The sequence below is a fragment of the Nannobrachium achirus genome, assembly GCF_963921795.1.
Source record: "Nannobrachium achirus genome assembly, chromosome: 6".
NCBI classification, from domain to species: domain Eukaryota; kingdom Metazoa; phylum Chordata; class Actinopteri; order Myctophiformes; family Myctophidae; genus Nannobrachium; species Nannobrachium achirus.
Genome location: NC_137815.1, coordinates 48,061,925 through 48,082,411, shown reverse-complemented (window position 1 = coordinate 48,082,411; position 20,487 = coordinate 48,061,925). Strand labels below are relative to the sequence as shown.

At 43.6% G+C, this 20,487-nt stretch overlaps 1 protein-coding gene across 5 annotated transcripts in view; it reads left to right on the top strand.

Moving 5' to 3' along the window:
• The window catches only part of plekha6 (pleckstrin homology domain containing, family A member 6), a 123,670-nt gene that overhangs the window by 84,667 nt on the left and 18,516 nt on the right, over nucleotides 1–20,487 (top strand). For 4 of the 5 annotated variants that reach the window (XM_080727844.1, XM_080727841.1, XM_080727842.1 and 1 more), the window contains 8 exons: nucleotides 2,371–2,442; nucleotides 3,203–3,283; nucleotides 4,646–4,795; nucleotides 7,539–7,634; nucleotides 9,290–9,401; nucleotides 9,636–9,775; nucleotides 15,337–15,412; nucleotides 16,169–16,272. In XM_080727844.1, coding sequence (XP_080583970.1) covers nucleotides 2,371–2,442; nucleotides 3,203–3,283; nucleotides 4,646–4,795; nucleotides 7,539–7,634; nucleotides 9,290–9,401; nucleotides 9,636–9,775; nucleotides 15,337–15,412; nucleotides 16,169–16,272 — 831 coding nt within the window. Of the gene's footprint in view, nucleotides 1–2,370; nucleotides 2,443–3,202; nucleotides 3,284–4,645; nucleotides 4,796–7,538; nucleotides 7,635–9,289; nucleotides 9,402–9,635; nucleotides 9,776–12,038; nucleotides 12,204–15,336; nucleotides 15,413–16,168; nucleotides 16,273–20,487 lie in introns of all 5 variants that reach the window. The other variant, XM_080727845.1, reaches the window with a different exon arrangement.

Here is a 20,487-nt window from a genome sequence, read left to right as displayed (position 1 = left end):
AGCGCTGGATTTGTGCTGAATTGGTGTAGAGCAGCAGTACTTGCTTGTAGAACAAGTACAGTCGTGGTGTGTGTAGAATATCTCAAAAATGATACCAGCACAAATTATCCACCTGTTTCCACGAGAATTTACTGTAGCATTATCTGTGGGACACTTCCGGTTAACAGCAGACATACAAGCTCACGTCTCGTCGCAGATGCAACCGTTGTGAGCTTGTAGATCATTCTCGGCTGCGACGCCGTAAACTGCCGCACACCTTCTGCGCAATGCACGACGGGACGTGGGAAAGTTGTGGATACAATTTACGGCACAATTCAGCACAAATCCAGCACTAAAGAATGACACCATTTGTATTCATGTTTTCATCATATGGGGTGCCAACTTCGCGGAGGTCTGTCCTAGTTGAAGTTGAGTCGTTACTGCACCATCACCTCCCACCACCACCACTACCAACAACTTTCCGAGTTTCCCTCTTGTCTTCACATCACATTTTTAGATATTCAGCAAAAGTATTTATTCTACGACATGATTCTCAACATTATTTAATTGTTTTCGTGCTGCTAAATGTTAGCAGCCGTGTGTCTCTAAAATGCTGCTGAAGTTGTGTTGAAAGGTTTACCGCATCTATGCCTCCGGGGTAGAATATGTGAATGTGAAAACGCCAACCCTTATTTCCTGTTTTTTAGTCGCTAACCTCTGTAGCTTTGTCCTTGTTCACTGTGTTTATGGCAAAATAGAATTCTGTTTTAACTTAAGGTTTGAATTATTTGGATGGCAGCCGTTGGCGATGTGGGTGTGCCAGGCCGATGCTTGCCTATTGCAAATAGTTATTGTGTCTTGACTATGGTAGAAAGTGAGTAGCCTTCAATCTCAGGGCGGACACTCTAATCGCAAGGCCACTGAGACTAATGATAGCCACCAACAAATAACTGAAATCCACATCAGAAGCATGATAGTGTCGGTTTAAACTTAAACCTTGTATACATCATTGACTGGACACATTTTTTCCCCTTAAAGCAAAACTCTTCGCCCCTAAATAGCCAATTAACAAGCTTGTAGATCGGCTATTTTTGCCAAATGTTCAGCCCTAGAATAGGGACGCTAGGGTTCATGTACTATATATAGTTAATATACTTTGGCTGCCTGTGGACACATTGTACAGTTTGACTGTCAAACAGTCTCTCTGTAAGCAACAAGTGGAGGGTGGGTGGCTTCTCCACACTGCATTACCTGCTCACTTTTGACCACATCGAGTGCCCACACCACTGTACTGTAGACGCAGCTCATGCAAGAACATGATCTGTCAATAACCGTAAGGCCTGTGTGCATTTGAGAACTCTGGAGACTCATTATTTTGCTGTCTGACATTTCATGGTGAGCCTGTCTGCAGTAACACCACAGTACAGGGATCTGCCCAATTCTTTCTCTCTCTCTCTTCACGGCATGTTTTAGAGATAAGGCCATCACTGGGTATCCGGGGAACTGGGTAACCCTTGAGAGAACTGGTGTTGGTGGTGCTGGTGGGCGAAAATCAATGAGACATAAAGGAGTTTGAGACCTGTGAGGTGGCCTTAAGGCCATAGCCGGAGCGAGTGCCCACGGCGAGCAGCGCCGTCGAAGCGATTGCTGTGCTGTTAACTCCCAAGTTACATTCCAATAGCAGCGATGCCCACACAATCAACCTCATTCGCTATACATGCATAATTATAAGACTTCATCTTAAAGTGTTCTTAAGATTGTTTCCATGAACATAGTGGCATTCATAATTTATTTCATCATCTGATTTTGTTCTTTGGTAGGATTAAGATAGATATACATGTGTTTGATAACGTGTGTGTTTGGAAACGTGTAGGAAGGTATTGTGCTGATGTGGCTTGTTTGCCAAATGATTTGGTGGTACCGAGTACCAAATCTCTAATGAACAAAAAAACAAATTATTTCGTTTGTAGGCCAAGCAAAACTTTTCTTTTCTTTTTTTTAGCTACAGCTGTATGCACTGAAACCCACACTGGCATTATTTGAAATGCTGCATCAAACACGGTTCCTAATTCTGAGGCATGAACAGAATTGCAAAACAGTTGTTACGCGTAGTTGGGCTGTTCAAACACTCCATACATAATTTATGATTATTATGGACCTGCTCAACTTGTATATTCATGGTAACAAAAACAACCTCCTCAGCCAGCAAAGTAATTTCCGAGTCAACAGTAGTATGGTCATTACTTCGCTGGCAGTGGCTCTGTTGTGAACAGATATGTTTCCCCCAGGCATGTCTCAGAATAATTAATCGAATTTAGTGAATGCTTAGTTTCTCCCGGCCGGAGCAGGAAGCTTATAGTGCATGACTGTGTTTGCCTCTTATTTTCACAGGTGCCTCCCTTCCACGACGTGTATAGCAGGGAGCTCCATCCCACACTCAAACTCAACGAGATCGAGACCAGTGTAAGTAGTATAGCGTGCAGAGGATAACACACAGGGGAGTCACAAGGGAGGGAAAAGTGGGACTGAGTTACCAGGGCCCAAGGTGGATGGGCCCTGGTAACTCAGTGGCGCAGATATACAAGCTCACAGCACAGCACTGAGTGCCGTGCTGTGAGTTTGTAGATCTGCTATACCCATGAAAATGTGTGCAAATCTTTGAATATATGTATTTTTTAAGCGAACATTTGTAACTCAAATTTTGCTTCTGGGGGGTCCCTGGAACTAAATATTTTGAGATGGGGTTCCGTGGCCAAATACACATCATTTTGGGGGTTCTTGACATGAAAAAGTTTGAGCACCACTGACATAGACACATAGAAGGATTTGAAATATTCAAAGATTCAAATTTTCACGATTTAAAAAAAATAGCAGATCTACAAGCTTGCAGTGCGGCACTCGGTGCCGCGCTGTGAGCTTGTATATCTGTCCCTGATAACACATTCATTGGCACACACACACACACACATACACACACAACATATCATACATTACACCCCTGATTCTCCCCACTCTTTTATTCTTCAGTGTGAAGCATTCAAATTTCAAAACCTTTCCATGATGATTCTAATGAGTTTATCATGAGACCCACTGCAGCTTATTTCCTGATTTATTTCCATCTCCCGTTGGTTTAATGCCTCATTGCATGAGCAATACGTGACTCCCCCTCTGTCTCACATGTTGCTCTCTACCACGTGTCCCTTACCCCCCAACCCCCCTTTAGAAAATCCTGGGCCGACTCTGTGAGCAGAACAGGATTGTGAAGGACCAGGAGGCTGTGGTCCACAGGCTCAGAATGGACAAGGTACACACCATGTGTCCACAAGCATGTGGACAAGAGGTTTCCTCTTCTGATAAGCTGCTATTCTCCAAGTTTGTCTATGGCTGCTAAAAGTACATCTTATAATGCTTGATTAACAATGCTGGTATGAATAATGGTAAGTCTAGGACAGGGGTGGGCAACTTTGATGATGGATAGGGCCACTACAGACTTTACTTCTACTCTTAGCTCTTCCTCCATCCACCGACTTCAGTTAGTACAGAACACGGCTGCCAGAATCCTGACTAACACAAACCGCAGAGCTCATATAACACCGGTCTTGGCTGCACTTCACTGGTTACCCATAAAATCCATAATTAACTTCAAAATCCTCCTAATAACATACAAAGCATTATATGGACTGGCCTGCATTACATTACTGAATTGCTACCCGCAAAACCTGATGTTAGATCCCTCAGGTCCTCTAACAAAGGCCTTCTGGACATCCCTCGGTCTAACCTAAAAACCAAGGGTGACCGAGCCTTTGCAGCTGTTGCTCCCACTTTATGGAACGACCTTCCGTTATTGGTAAAAAATGTTGAGTCAATTTATGTTTTTAAGAACTTGCTGAAAACTCACTTGTTTCGTATGCACTTTTTGTCATGAAGTTTTTTACCTATCTTATGGGCCCTGTTTTATCTTGCTCTAACCATTTGTTTGTTATTATTGCTTGTTTTTATTGTTTGTATTGCTTGTTTTTATTGATGTCCATTGTACAGCACCTTGTAACATTGTTTTGAAAGGTGCTTTATAAATAAAATGTACTTACTTATTTACTACTTACACTATATTTTCACACTCACTCCAGAGGGCCACAATGCATATTCAGTCAAAAATAGCAAAATAGCCGATCTACAAGCTCAAAACGCATAGGTTTTAGTTATTTTTGAATTGGAATCCTGAAAAGTAACATTTGTATTTAATTTCCAATGCATTTATATGTTCTTATGTTAACTTTATGAACTTAAAATACAAATACATTGGGCATAAAAAAGACTAGTAGGCTACTAGTCATTAAGCTAATGATATAGACTGAAGTAATTAAAGCGGGTCATGTCTGCATGTTTGGAATTGTAACAGCTGAAATAAATAATATCTCAGTATTCAGATATTAACCTGCGGGCCGCATTAAGTGAAGGTGAGGGCCGCATGTGGCCCCCGGGCTGCCAATTGCCCATGTATGGTCTAGGTCTAGGCTATCGTTTTTCAGGGAGAGAGATATTGTGGTAGCGCATAATCTGACTATAGGCCTACCTGTTGTTGACTTCCAGTGGATTTTCTCTGTTCAGGCATGAACATTGTGCACCTCACCTCAAACTACTGTTACTGTGCATCTGTTGTTCTCAGGACAGCCTAGAGGGGGCACTGGTGGCCACACATCAGGAGATGGAGATGTACCACAACCAGCCTCTGGCAATGGACAAACTACAGCTGAAGAAAGAGACATTACAGAACCAGCTGATCAATATCAGAGGAGAGCTCTCTCAGGCCTCCAGCGTAAGGGTTTTAAGTCCTATGCATATCCTATACATTGGCATGTACCGTTACTTATTGCGACCGAAGGTCGCATTATACCCTGAGAAATCTCGTAGCTTGTCTGACTGTCAGTATTGTCTGACTGTCAGTACAGGAAGTGATGTCACGTGATGTCAGTGAGTCACAGTGATGTGGTACAGAATTACTCATATATGGGCATAAAAAGGATGGCACGTGACATCACTTACTCTGGAACACATGGGTAGTGTTCCAGACATCTAGGCTGGTAATCCAGTTTTTGCAGCATCACAGGTTCAAGTCCTGACTTGCGACCTCAAGTCCCCATCTCTCTCCCCATTTCCTGTCAGCCTACTGTCAATAAAAAGCAGAAAAAGCCCCAAAATACTGTCCAGATGACAAAGGCATGGCCCATATCTGTGTGGCTGGTTCAGATAGGGATCTCCATGTATGGGCATAACATATATTGTATGTATGGATACATATCTATCTATAAATGCGACAAATCTCTGTCTGTTTGTTTGTTTGTTTGTTTGTTTGTAATCCGCGTATCTCGAGAACCGTTCGTCCCACCGGCTTCAGATTCGGCACGCGCGTTCCCCGCTGCGGCGCGGAGTGCAGTGCCGGGCCTCGGCCCGACTCGGCATGCGGTTTTCCCGAAGCGGCGCGAAACGTTCGGAATCTCCTTACGCGGAGCTGATTGTTAACATCAGGCTGTTCCTGAGGAAATCGGCACAATCGCTGACTCATTGTGACATCACTTCATAAAAGGCTCTGACATCACGTACGCCAGGAGTCAACAAAAAATCTCTGTGAATGTGTATGTATGTATGTAATCCGCGTATCTCGAGAACCCTTCTTCCCACCGGCACGCGCGTTCTCCAGATATGGGCATAAAGTCTGACATCAGAGTTTTCCGCAACCGGTACTGTGTGTGCAGAGATCTTAAAGGCTCTGACATCACGTACGCCAGGAGTCAACAAAAAATCTCTGTGAATGTGTATGTATGTATGTGAATCTCGAGAACCGTTCTTCCCACCGGCACGCGCGTTCTCCAGATATGGGCATAAAATGAATCCCTGAATGCGGAGCTGATGTCTGACATCAGAGTTTTCCGCAACCGGTACTGTGTGTGCAGAGATCTCCATATATTGGGGTTTGCATTAAAGGGTGGGGACAAAGGCTAACAGAAGGCAAACAGATGGTCAAAACGGGTCCTATGAAAACATGACAACAGGTATATTGGGGTTTGCATTAAAGGGTGGGGACAAAGGCTAACAGAAGGCAAACAGATGGTCAAAACGGGTCCTATGACAACAGGTATATTGGGGTTTGCATTAAAGGGTGGGGACAAAGGCTAACAGATGGTCAAAACGGGTCCTATGACAACAGGTATATTGGGGTTTGCATTAAAGGATGGGGCAGGCATAAAATGGACGCAAATAGACAGATATCTCCATATATGGGCATATGGGCATAAAATGGACCCAGAACTATATCTGCAGTGATCTCCATATATGGACATAAAATGGACGCCGACAGACAGACAGATACAGATATCTCCATATATGGGCAATAGACAGATATCTCCATATATGGGCATATGGGCATAAAATGGACCCAGAACTATATCTGCAGTGATCTCCATATATGGACATAAAATGGACGCCGACAGACAGACAGATACAGATATCTCCATATATGGGCATAAATGGACACAGGCAAACAGATGGTCAAAACAGGTCCTATGACAACAGGTATAATGGGGTTTGCATTAAAGGGCGGGGCATTCATTCTCTATTTACATCGTTCCCGAGTTGGCCAGGGCGGCCCAGCTTCTAGTTATTATTAATAAAGGATAAAATAAAATAAAAAGTCCATATATGGTCATTCCCAGAAAAAGAAAAAACCCTGATGTCATAAATCCCAGGCCGAAAATGAGAATGTTAGGGTACCCCCTTATCCCCATATATGGAGATCCACAGGCATCAAACCAAGGCCCTAACTCACCAAGGCCCGCTTGGCATTACTTACGTACGTTTTATGCCCATATGCCCATACAATATAGGAATGGAGATTCCTATATTGTCAATATTAAGGACATTATTAAGGATATTATTATTATGCCCATTTTTGGTAATGACCATATATGGGCATGTTTTGACATAACATAACTATCATGAAGGGGTCTCCATATATGAGTAACTGGTCCCATATACATCACTGGCCAGATGGCTAAGAATTGGCGTGACGATCGCATGTCACCCTGAGGTCGCAAGTCACCCTGAGGTGTCTTACTAGTATATACAAATTTAAGTTTTACTTAGTGTTGTCTATATGCCATCAATCCTATCCTTGGCCCCAGTTTCAGCAGGAGATCCATTTCATTTAATCTCATTGTCTTTACTTTTGGCATAGCTGAGAGACAGAAACATATTTAATACGGTTCAACTTGAACTGAAAAAGAAGACTATTCTAGAAATCCTGGAAAGTAATATTAATATTGCCTATCCGTTGCATTTCTTGCCATATCATATCATATCATATCATTGTCCCAATCCTGCAGGGATACAAAAGGTTGAAAGTGGTTGAACGGGTACTATTATTTGGGGTGTGCCCAGCATTGGAACCTATAGTTGGCACGTTTCAACCTGTAGAGGCCAGTGCAGCACTAGATGTCTGCACTACAGCATGTTACTCTTTAAAAAGGTTATCCACAAATTGCATGTCCTTGTCTTGCCCCCAGGCTTTAACCACATCACGCATGGAGTTTGAAGCACTAGAGGACGAGGCCAATGCCATTCACGGAGACCTCTGGGAGCAACTTAACGCAGGAGGACAGGTACAATATAGAGACATACTGTAGATAGACCTTTATTCATCCTGAGGGCAAATGCAGTTGTCACCGCAGCACGCAGTAAGAATGAAACAAAGATACAGGTATGGGTTGAGAAAGTGCAGAAGAGAAGTATTAACATTAGTAACAAAAATGGTGACATAATAATATAAAAAAGACAAAGATGACCTGGTAACATTTGCAGTCATTTACCAACAAAAATGGATTACTGTATAAATAGACTTGAAGAACTATGGACCGACCAGTGACCACACATAATGTTTTGAAATAATAATTCAAAAGAAGATATAGGCAACAAAAAAGGGGGGATATTTACAATGTAGGCATTTGGCAGACGCTCTTAATCCAGAGCGAGTTACAATAAGCATCAATACATCAACACGAATACATCGAATGCATAGTCATCTAAGAAAAAAAGGGGGTAGACCATGCACCTATTCAGTAAACAACTTTATAAAAAACAAGAAATATATAAAAAATGCTATCTAAATTACATGTATGGTCACTGAGGGTAGGCAAGTGCTACTGTAAGTGCTATGGGCTAAGGTGGAGTCTGAATAGGTGAGTCTTCAGACTGGCGGAAGCTAGGGAGTGAGTCTGCCGTTCTAAGTGCAACAGGGAGTTTATTCCACAGTTTGGGGGCCAGGAGGGCGAAGCGTCTAGCAAGGCCGCAACCCATAAAAACGGGTCCTAACCCGCTGTTTGGGGACCAGTGCAGTAGTCCATGGGCGAGGGCAACAGAGTGGGTGAGAAGGATCTAAGCATTCCTTCAGAGATGGGGAAGAACTGCTGTTGGCCTTGTTATGCAGCCTAATGGCCACCGGGGGCAGGAAGGACCGCCCAAGACGCTCCCCTGTTTGTTGGAGGGCAGTGAGTTGTTTGCTCCTGTTGCTCCTCCGTGCCGCTAGCTCAGCACAGAGTTATACACACATAAACCGATAAAAAGTTCTTGTTTGTCTAAACGAGAACGTACACAGGGGACAGGGGCGGCCCGTTGCCAAAGTGTATCTGTGGGTTCTGAGCTACGCGCTGTAAATGGAGGCAAAAGCACAGCAGTCATTTATCAAGGCTCTGCGCTTGACACTTGCCAAAAACTTGCAAATTTGGCAGTGGTCGGGAAGGAAGTATGGATGAGTGACAAATGTACCTCACAATTTCTACCAGATGATGATGTCCAGAAATACTGTAGTAGACAGCCTCTTTTCTATGACATTGAGAGTCCTTTGGAGGGACTTTTAATGTTAAAAAGGTTAAAAATCACACCCAGTTAGAAGTGAGCAGGTTCTTGTATGGGTTCATTTCATTAAATGTCCCGCGAAGCTGGTTATGGGTGGACAATACATACATACTTACATACATACAGTGCTCAAAAGGTGGTCAGGGGTGTCAGGGCATAGTAACCCTGACCCCCATTATAGGATAGTCTTTTACAATCTCCTCAAAGGAGTAATGATATGACGACTGTGTGTCCTGGTAACTCCCTTTTCTTTCTCTTATGAAGATGTTTACTGACAGAACAAGGATGACCTGTATTAAACTCTTTCACTGTCTTCTGCCCCATACTCTCTCTCTCTCTCTCTCTCTCTCTCTCTCTCTCACTCTTTTTCTCTCTCTCTCTCTCTCTCCCTGGCGTGCTACAGAGTGAGTTAGTGCACAGGCACATCCAGAAGGAATTCTGGCGGGTCCAAGATGTGCTGGAGGGATTGCACAAGAGTAATTCATCCAGAGGCACTGACACAGCCAAGCACCGAGGTATACACGCACGCACGCAGGCACACATAATAACTAAGTTGAAAGCAACCCACGCACCACTTGTCTTTCTTCGGGGGAATCCAAAAATCCAAAGATAACGTTGGAAAATTGTGTGTGTGTGTGTGTGGGTGTGGGTGTGTGTGTCATTCATAATAATGATATACAAATATATATCTTAATATTATAACTATAACGCTTTTTTCTTCTCTGTCTGTCTGTCCTTGTCTCCTACAGTGGTGGGCGGTCCGCAAGGCTCCTTTAGCACCAATAGTCCAGCCAGTCCCCTGAGCTCAGTAAGCCTCACCAGCCCACTCAGCCCCTACTCCCCAATGCCTGCTACGCAGCCTTCCCCCACCAAACAGCTGGGCCCGGAGGTAAGCACGGGACGCATCCAGCAGGGGTTTGACCCCAACACCACCAGCCTAGAACCATGCGCTTGTACCCTCGCTGACTTTAGCACCAGTGCAGAGTCCCGTAGAAGGCCCAGTCCCAGACCTCGGCCCAAATCGTGGCTAGGCTCCAGTTTCGAACCGGAACCTAAAACCGATGTCAAACTTAGGCCGAAACCCAAGAGCAATGTAATGTCCTACACTTCTGAAACTAAGGACAACCAAACATTCCCAGTAGACCCTCGTACCCCCTTTTCGTGGCCCGCTAATACCTTCCAACAAGCCCTCAGAGATTCCTTGTTGAAACTGGAGCCTGTAGAAGAGGAGGAAGACCACTACCCCAACCCTACACTCAGCCCAACATTTGAGCTATATTTTAATCCAGTCCAAACCAGGGCTGCAGGGCAGACCAGTCGACCCCCGGTCTCTTCACATGACTCCAAATTATCTAATCATAATTCACATACAAATCAAACCCACGCTGTTGGTCAGGCACTCAGTCAAACGACCTCAAGCGCACTCAGGCAGCAGGCTATGATTGGCTACCGAAAAGACGTCTACCCAGACCCTCACCCGCCTCCTGGCCCGGCTGGCCACCAGGATGGCCGGAGGTACCTGTTTCACAGCAGGCGTTCCTCTGTCCCCAAAGCACAGCACCTGCTGTTCCAAGACGCTTCTTCTGAGGCCAGCCTGTTGTCTTTTAATGATTTCCCAAAACTCAATATACCGACACTGGAAAGCACACATATCCGGGCAGCCACCACAGAGTATCACCACCAGTCACCGTTACAGGCCCGGTCGCGCGTGTGCGCGCGAATCCGGCCTCTCTCTTACCCCAATGGTCAGTTTGGCGGCAATGACTACATGGTACCACGATCAGTTTCTCCCTGTATGACCTCAGGTGGAATATTGATGCAGACCCATCTTTAAACAGGCATGACCTTACATAATGGTGTAATTAATATCCACACATTTGTACTTGACCCTTGTGGTGCAGCGTGTCAGACATTTGTAAATCAATTCATATTGGTATGTTATTTAAAAAAATGACAGAGACAGCCGCCCCATGTCAACCATCTTCTTAAGTGAGTTAATTAAAACAGAAATGTTCCGTGCAGAAAGTTACCATTTGGCGTCCTCTTGGTCTGCTGCTGCTCGTGTGGAGACATTGAGCAACTCATTTAGCTTGCCTTCAGTGCAATTTAAAGAAAGGTCAATTAGCTGTCGAGACTCCAAAAGATTCTTATCTGCCTTGTAAGTGACCTTTCTTGGATTGCTCCGGGGTCACCACATGATCCTCACTGCCTCTGGGGATTTTCCTTTCTTTTTCATTTTTTTTTCATTCAAAATAAAGAAACGGCACCTATCTCCAACATCTATCTTTCTGAACAGAGCAAGCATACAGTCCATTTGTGTGCTCTTGCCTGATTCAATTAAAGCTTTATGGCAATTGATTCAGGAAGGGAGACCTATATGATAGGCTGCGGCTGGGGTTTAGTTAAGTTCCCTTATGCACTTTTTTGGAACATGTAGGAAAGGGACATTCTACTGGTAACCATCGGCTTTTTAACTCAATTAAATGTTTTAGGAGTTCACTTTAGAGTCCTTTTGTCGCTGCGTGCTTGTGACAGCACAGGATCATCATGTGCATTAACCTCTAGATTGTGAGCGTTATGGAAAAGCAATTTAAGTTCTACTGTAGGAAGGCATGTGCTGCCTGTACTTGTTGACCTCAACATAGCTTTGGTTGCCTTACCTTTGTGTCTACAGACAGCCCTGCTTAGAAAGAAGCATGTCGATTTATTAGGCTAAAATTCAACATTCAGCGTTGAAGTGACTAAACAAGCATGTCATAACTGATTGAAAACACTCAAAAGTATTGATGACATAGATGAACCAAAGGAATAATAGGTGCAGAGGTCGTAAAGTTGTTCCCCTTTCGGCCCAGTATATTAAATATGGAAAGGTCCTCATGCATACTATGAGACCAAGCAACTCATTAGGGCGCCGTGACCTTTCCCCCCCTGACCGCCAACGGGGAGGTCATGGCACCGTTAAAAAAAAAAAAGAAAAAAGAAAATCGTCCCCATGACTCCTCTCTCTGCTCTGCACTCTGCCTGGCTTGATGTCACTCCTCCTGACACACAGCGCTCTCTCTTCCTCCTCCTCGTCCTCCTTCCACCTCCTGCCCTCCTTGTCCTTCTCTCCTTCCCTCCCTCCCTCGCTCCCTCCCTCCCAATGACTTTAGGAAACTGGCCCGCCGCGCCCCCCACTTCCCAAATCCTATTACCCTCTGGAATCCTCCCCGACCTTCCCTCCCTCCGTCCCTCCCCTGCCCTTTGACAGTGCCGCCTGGCTACGCAGCTTGGGCTTTGGTGACGGTTACCTTGACGAAGAGTCTCACGGCGGAAAGGTATTTTTGAGACGGGAGGACAGAACCCGCCTCTCAATGTTTGTTTTTTTAAACGCCATCCTCCTCAAACCCCTTCAACCCCCTCCCCCCTCCCCCCGAGCCAGTTAAAACAGACCCTACATAATTCTTCCATCAATGCTCCATCCAATGTCCTGTCATCACCTACGGTCTCTCATCTCCATCTGTGTGTGTTTTTGCATTCAAAAAAGCACTTCCAGTTCCAGAGGGGGGCAACTCCACTTGTGCCTTGTTTTTGATGGCTCTAAAGGGGAACACACGCCGCCGGTGTGGGTCACAGTTCATTGAAAATAATGGGCCGTATGTTTTGACGTGCCGCCTCCGCGTCCGGTGTGTGTTCCCCTTACCGTAGCCACTTTAACCCTGGCATCCCTATTTGGGCTCACAATGCGTTGCGATGTGATCAGTGAGTCAGAATAAATTGTTATTTTACTTTTCTATTACTTTTTTTTCATCATTCCGTTTTCAAACTAATCAGGCAAATCTATTTCTAACTCTTACATTTAAAACACATTTCCTGATCAAAATCTAGAGAGACTATAAGCCTCTATTTTTGTCTTACCCCTCATCCCTAAACTCTTTTGCCATTTTTTACAATTTTGAAAAACAATTTTAAATATTTCAAATAGCTTATCTACAAGCTCACAACGTTTCAATATAGATCGGCTATTTTAATCAGGGAATATTATCAGAATACCTGTCAAAGCTGGGAATAAATTCCTTACCAAACGATTTCTTCACCAAGAAATCGAAAAGATTACTCCCAAAAAGTCTCCTTTAAGTGGGAAGTGAGGGGTCTAACTAGGTGTTTTTAATTATTCTGAATCCATTGGAAGCATTTGTTTTGCACGAAAAACATTCCTTGGGCTAAATATGGATCCCATGAAACTGTGAAAAGTTATAATGACTCATCTCTAAACCCACTGAGCACGGCGTCTAAAAGTGGTCTAATAGACGTATAGATTTGAAAGTTTTTTAGTGGTCTAAACTTAGACTAGACGACTAATAGACTTCTAATAGTCGTCTAAATATAGACCGTCTACATTTAGACGACTATTAGAAGTCTATTAGTCGTCTAGTCTAAGTTTAGACCACTAAAAAACTTTCAAATCTATACGTCTATTAGACCACTTTTAGACGGCGTGCTCAGTGGGAACCATCGTTTTGGGGGGGGGACCTTCACATCCCACTTAAAGCAGATTTGTTGGGAGTAATTTTTTCCTTTATAGTATAGTGTATAGTAAGTGGATGAGACCCAAAGTTATTTTGAATTTCAAACTTTGTTAGATATATTACTAGACACCTTTACGAACACATTGGTGACAAAATCGTTTGGTAAGGAATTTATTCCCAGGTTTTATTAATATCCACTGACTATTTTAAGTATTTTTTAAAAATAGTAAAAAAAAAAGGCAAATACATTTAGTGATAAGGGGTAAGGCATGGACGAAAACATAGCTCCGTTGGAGTCTTAAGTGTTTTGTTGACTTCCCGGTCACCGACAAATATCAAGCCGTGCAAAACGTCACTAACAAAGGGCCGGCTGTGAATTTGTTTTAGTGCTTGTGGATGCAAACACACTGTCTAGCTTAGAGTAACAGGTAGCATTCTTTCCAGCCAACGATACGACAAAGTGTGGAATTCCCCACAACGACATGTCTTTTCCACCATGCTCTCTACAGTATGTGCATCTGTGTAGTGATGTGGTCTTGCTATTGTCTGTGTCTTTCATGTGTAGACTGTACGACTCTGCTTTGACGCTAATGGTCAATAATAGGGATGCTGCTAGCTATGGCATGAGTTTATTTTAACCACTTAAACCATATTCTTCACTGACTGGGCTGGCGTCTCCCCAGGGGTATATACTCTCTGTCTCTCTCCACATACCACATCTCTTCACCGAAAACAGCCAATCCACAACCTAAGTGCGACTTTTCCAGGCTTTTTCGTCAAAAATGTACAAGATGCCCAGAATTAGGGAGGCTAGGGTTCATGTGGTTAACATAGGCTTATCATTGATATCCACATATCTAATGCAGTGGTTCTCAAAGTTTGCCCTCAGGGCTCCTTGGGGATGGGGGTGGGGTTCCAAAAGGACCCTTACAGGTCTGTAACTATGACAGTTGAAATAAAAAAGAGTGCGAACAAGTGATCTAATCAATTCTGGTGTCCAATGGCCAAACCTTTTCTTACCACTGCGCTCTGACTCCTCTGGTGCTTGTCTTCTTAAAACAATGACATTTGGCAATCATGTGAAGGGTCGCACTCACACCCAGAGTGGCAAGATATGGGAGTTTCTTTTATTTCTCCATATGCCTTCACGAAGAACAAACGTTTCAGCTAGCCAGCCTTCGTCACAGTGCATGTGACGACACACTGACGAAGGCTGGATATCCAAAATGTTTGTTCTTTTTAATGGAGAAATAAAAGAAACTCCCTGATCTTATCGTTTGTATCCACATTATCTAATGCAGTTGTTCTCAAAGTGGAGTTCAGGCCAGGATCCCACATGGTTGATGGGGGTTTCAAATGGACCCTCACAGGTCTGTAACTCTTAGGGCATTTTTGGTTCCATTTGTATGCTCAAACATAGTTCATTATGGGGGTCCCAGAGAGACTTTTGAGAACCACTCTAATAGGGATGGGAGGATAATCGTTGTTATCCTTTATCCTGATAAAAAAAACACTCGTATCGTGGAGATTTAAATGTATCGTGAAATTATCCTCCTCCGTCATGCACTGGGATCAATTCACCTTATATTTGCCGAGCTGCATATCCGGTACCATTTAAACCCTCTTTTTTTCCACTATCTACCAAATCTCTTTGCCAAAGAATAGCCGATCTACAAGATCGTCTATTTTTTTGGCAAATGTTCCGCCCCAGGATAATGGATGTAGGGATATTTTGATTATCATGATAATATCGTAAATCGCAATTTCTTTGGTCACAATAATCGTGACGTGAAATTTTCATATCGTCCCATCCCTACACTCTAATGCATTCTGGTTTCCAGTGGCGGTAGTGAACGGCTCTGGATGAGTTGTGCATCCTCACTTCCTGAGAGGATGTTTCGTTTGGATTGGATTGGATGACAGTGGGTTCTATTTGTTGCAGCACAAGTATGGAGAACGGCCAAATGCCAACGAGGTGCAGGAGCAGGAGCAAGAAAGGCTGTCCAACATGAATAAAGGTAGGCCTACATCTGACCAGTTGTTTATTTCTCTGAACGGTAGGACCGCAACTAGCCATTATTGTCTTGACGATTGTATTAATCGAATAATTGTTTTTTAATACCTTTTTGATTACATTTTTATATCAATGAATCGATTAACCACTTGACTGTTTTTTTTTATACTTTTATACACAACGGTGTCATAGCTGACAACAAGCTCACAACGCATTTCGAGATTGTCGATATATATATATATACACAGACACGCACGCGCACGCACGCACGCACGCACGCACGCACGCACGCACGCACGCACACACACACACACACACACACACACACACACACACACACACACACACACACACACACACACACACACACACACACACACACACACACACACACACACACACACACACACACACACACACACACACACACACACACACACACACACACACACACACACACAACCCTTCGCACACCTACTGAACGGGACCCACGGGACCCACTAGCCGACTTGTGGAAAGCTCATCCGTATTTTATTTGTTTCAAATAAGAATAACCAACCTCATAGTGCTTGTGATTATACCCATTGTACGTATAATTATGATCTGTGATCCGTAAATATAACACAATTATAACACATACATATCGCATCAAATCAAAGTACTGTGGGAATGAGATGTTTAATTCCTATTCACAGAGGTGTAGACCTAATCTTCTTTCCCATAGTCTGATATTTTCTGTCTTTTGTGTGCCTGCGTATAGTTGGCATTGTTCCCCCAAGGACGAAGTCGCCCACTGATGAACCAGATTGCACTTTTGACGGGGTCACCCGCCGCAATGGCAAGATGCCAAATGGTATTTCCCGGGTAGGTGAACCTAAAGGCATGTGAGGAATGTAACTTATTCATGTGCACACTGGTGTGCCATGAAACTTTTGTCCAGGTTTTGTCTTAAGATTTTGTGACAACTAAATATTCAAAATATCAGTCAAACATCAGTGACCTCAAGGACTCTCCAATATTCGGATCAGCATTCAGACCCAAAGATCTGGCATTTGTCCAAGTTACCATTTCAGATGGCACGCTTTATGTTCAGAACAAGAGGATCTCTAGAAGAGTTTGCTCTGTGGCGTGCCATGCCAACTGACACACTTTAATTAAAGTGGCTTAAATGACAGTTCCGTGAGTGCTGGTTTTCTCTTCTAGAGATCCTCTTGTTCTAAGTTACTTTCCCGTAACTTTCCTTGATGTAAAAATGCTTTATGTTCAGCCATATGTGTATTCTATTCCTCTAGGTGTCATTACATGGGTGAATGTAATGCACATTGTAAAACGCTTTGGATAAAAGCGCTATATGAATGCACCATTTTATCTTCATGCGAGCTTTTCCACATGGGCAATTAATCGGGTTGTTAACGTCAGCGCTAGAACAGGTGAACTGGTCAAATGTTCATCACCCAAAAATCCATCATTTTGAGGTTTTCATAGCATCCGTCAGTGTCATGTTGTTCAGTGATTGGCCTAACATCTCACAATGAACTTCCTCACCACAGGATCAAAGTGATCCTTGAAAATTGCATTTGCCTCGCTTTTCAAGGGTTTGATTTGAAGTGAAACCACGCCAGTACTGCTCGTACAGTCCAGCATTCCCTCAATACCTTATTCAGTCCCCTCTCCTCCATTAGTTTCACAGTTCTCTGTAGGACCTGAGATGGTTTAGTGGAGAAAGAAATTATAATAATAATGAACGGCATAACTTTAATGTTAACACAGCATGCAGTCATAAAACTATTAAATGATATGGCAAGGCTAATTTATTTGTATGGCACATACTGTATCAACAAGGCAATTTAAATTGCTTAAAAAACTTAGAAGACAGTGCAGAAGAAACACAATATAAAAGGACATTTAGAAATACTGTTGTAGTTTTCTGGTTGTTCCAGATATGTTGTGCATAAAAACTGAACGCTGCTTCTCCACGTTTTGTGTCTTTGCACACTGCTGCGTTTTTTCGGCCCAATATCTGAGCGAATTTCTGAGCGCGTCACGTTATGTCAATCACGTTTGCACACTGCCCGATTTCCCCGATTTTCACAACTCTCGCCACTGGGTCCCTTGCTCTCTCTCCTCTCTCTCTCTCTCCTTGGCCTGAAAAACCTTTGTTTCTGTTTCTTTTTCTATTTGTTAATTCTATAAATCTCTCTGAAAGTCCCATCCCCTTCCCACCCGTCCCTACTCCACCGTCATTGACACCCGACCATCCAAGGATAGCCTACCGTATGTTACTGATGCAAGGTATTCTGTGAGAGGCGACCATACTTTATCAAAATATGTTTTTTTTTCCCCAAGAGTATATCTAATCCTTTCAAGATGTAACGTGTTGGTAAGGTCACTGAGCCACATTTTTGGCCAAAAGTCCAAAAACTGAAAAACAGGCTTCAAAACTGTTAAGCCAGGGAAGGTATCAAGAGTAACTAAGAAGGTCCAAATCGTAAACAGTGGTGTGATATGGATTTTAGAAGTGTGGGTCCTCTAAATTCATGACGTCATGCGCGCACACTGTTTTTATTGTTAATTAGTGTTTTTATTGTTAATTAGTGTGTGCATATGAGGCGAGCGTGCGTGCAGCAAAATAAGTGTGGGCTCGCCGAGCCCACGTGAGCCCATGGCATCTCACCCCTCTGGGGTCTGTCCTCAGGCCTAGTCCTCTTCAAAGGTTGGAGCTATGTGGGGAGTAGTCTGGCTGGCTGAGGAAAGAGACCAAAGATTAGCGAAGGCCATACAGATCAGGATCTCAAGCAAGCTAGCAGCTGAACTGGAGAAAGTAACTGACCTAATGCTTAAAGCACAGACATGTGCACTGGCTGTAAAAACGTCTATCACAGAGCATGGCGTTCCGTTTCTGCCAGGTATTTGTAGCCAGCCAGGTGATTGCCAGATGGAGACCAGCCAGGTGATTGCCAGGACACACCTCCCCACAGGTGGAAAAACAGCTCCAACCTAATAGACATATAAACAGAAACATTAGAACAGACAGGACAGCCAGGCTCAGGCTGCCATGACACATAGTCTCGTATTTGCAGATATCTGAAGAAGTTACCTCCCGACAATTTATATTTTTCTCTGTTCTGGAGTGCCTCCGTGCACTCGGCACGTGCACACGGTGTGCGCGGCCACCCCTGTTCTTTCGTGCGGGGAAAACATAATCCATGCAGTAATGTCCATGCTCCACCGAGAGAGAGCTGAAATGAACCCGTTGTGCAACGTGAGGAGAGAGAAGAAAAAAGAGGGGAGAAAACAGCTGTTTTTCCAGTGTGGACAGTATGGATCTGAATGGCCGCATTGCATCATGGGATATGGAGTTTCTTAGCTCACCAGCGGCCGCGGGAGCAGGTGTTTACCTGGTTACAATGGTAACCAGCTAACCTGACCACAGTCGGGTTAACTCAGCCGTGGTGGAGCACCGTTAACCTGAGTAAACACGTCTGTGGTCAGGTTAGGCAGAAGATGTGTTAATAGAAGTAGGTGATAATAAACCTAATGAATAAGGTTGACATGCTTCTTGCTCTATTAACAGCCAGTGTGGAGGTGGTATAGATTTGGAGTAATAGCATGATACACTTTCTTGGTCTTACTGAGGCCTTGAGCAGCAGCGTTCTGGATCAACTGCAGCTGTCTGTTTGATTTATTTTGTAGGGAAACCAATGTAACAGAAACTTAAGCCTCGGGGGGCATCAATTACCCTGGCAGTTTGAACAAGGGCCTGATCTACAGGCCTTTGTTTTGGTTTTTATCACTTAAAGTTTGTTTAAGCTTTCACACACATCATGCCAACACAAAACAGACCTAAAAACCCAACAAGCCATAAAAACAAAAACCACATTAAAAAAACCAACAAAAAAAACAACACAATGACAACTGTTCCTATTACAACTCTGATTTTACGTCCATCGCATGGTAAGCTAGCCTAGTAAACTGACTCCTCCTACCTTGTGCTAATTCGAATCAGAAGACAGGAGGAGCCTGGTTTACAAGGCTCTCCCCTTGTTTCATGTGTCTTTCCCAACCCCACTGTCTCTGTTAGCGTCCTTATGTGTTCTCCATAACAAATATTTCCTCCACCAACTCCACCCATTGGAGGCTCCATCTGACCCCATTTCCTTAATTACTTTCTTCCCCGCTGCCAATACAATTTTTACCAAATATCTATTCTCTATTTGTACCTTGCCCTCTGTCAAATTACAAAGTATATTCACGCACTCCGAAATTCACTCCGATATTCGGCCCGAAAAACGCAGCAGTGTGCAACCACCTTAACACTTTACAATCCATTGGTACCTCATATCTCAACACCTCTTGAATATTCTGTTTATGTACAATTTTCCAGGCCTTTGTATTGACCGACAGTACAGTACGTACACTTGCCTTCACCTACAGGTCTTTGTCTTGAAACAGGTCTCCATCAGTCCTTTTACTCCCAATGCACAACAAAAGCCCATTTTCTACTACGAGGCGGAACCAGAACTTTCCAGAACCTGAACCAATTTCTTTTTTGGTCATGGTTTTGTTTCCATAGTGCATGGCCCAGTTGCAGATGAGGTTCTGGGAACATTTTTTAGTTCCTGATCTTGATGTAGTTAAACTTGAGTTCTGGGAACCTCGGGCGGGGCCAAATCTTTTCTGGGACATTCCCGGTTAGATCTGGTTTTATGGAAACGTAAGCAGAACTTGGTCTCGGAACTTCACAGGTTCTGGAAAGTTCTAGTTCTGGTTCGGCCCTGTAGTGGAGCTATAGATTAGGGTTTCCCAAACACTTGGTCGGGGGCCCATTGCATGTAAATTGCGTAAATATCCCCTGTGTTTTATTAATTAATTTAAATGGAAAAAAAAAATCCTTAAATGTAATACAAATTGAGATGGCATGGTCTTTTTTTCACATTTCACTTTTTCCATTTGAGACATTGCTTGACTCTGTAATCACCCCCATCAAGGATAAGTGCTTCACACTGAGAGGCATTCTATTGAGTGGTGTTGTCTTCAATTAACCACACTCCACATCTCTATTAAAGTATCACTCGGACT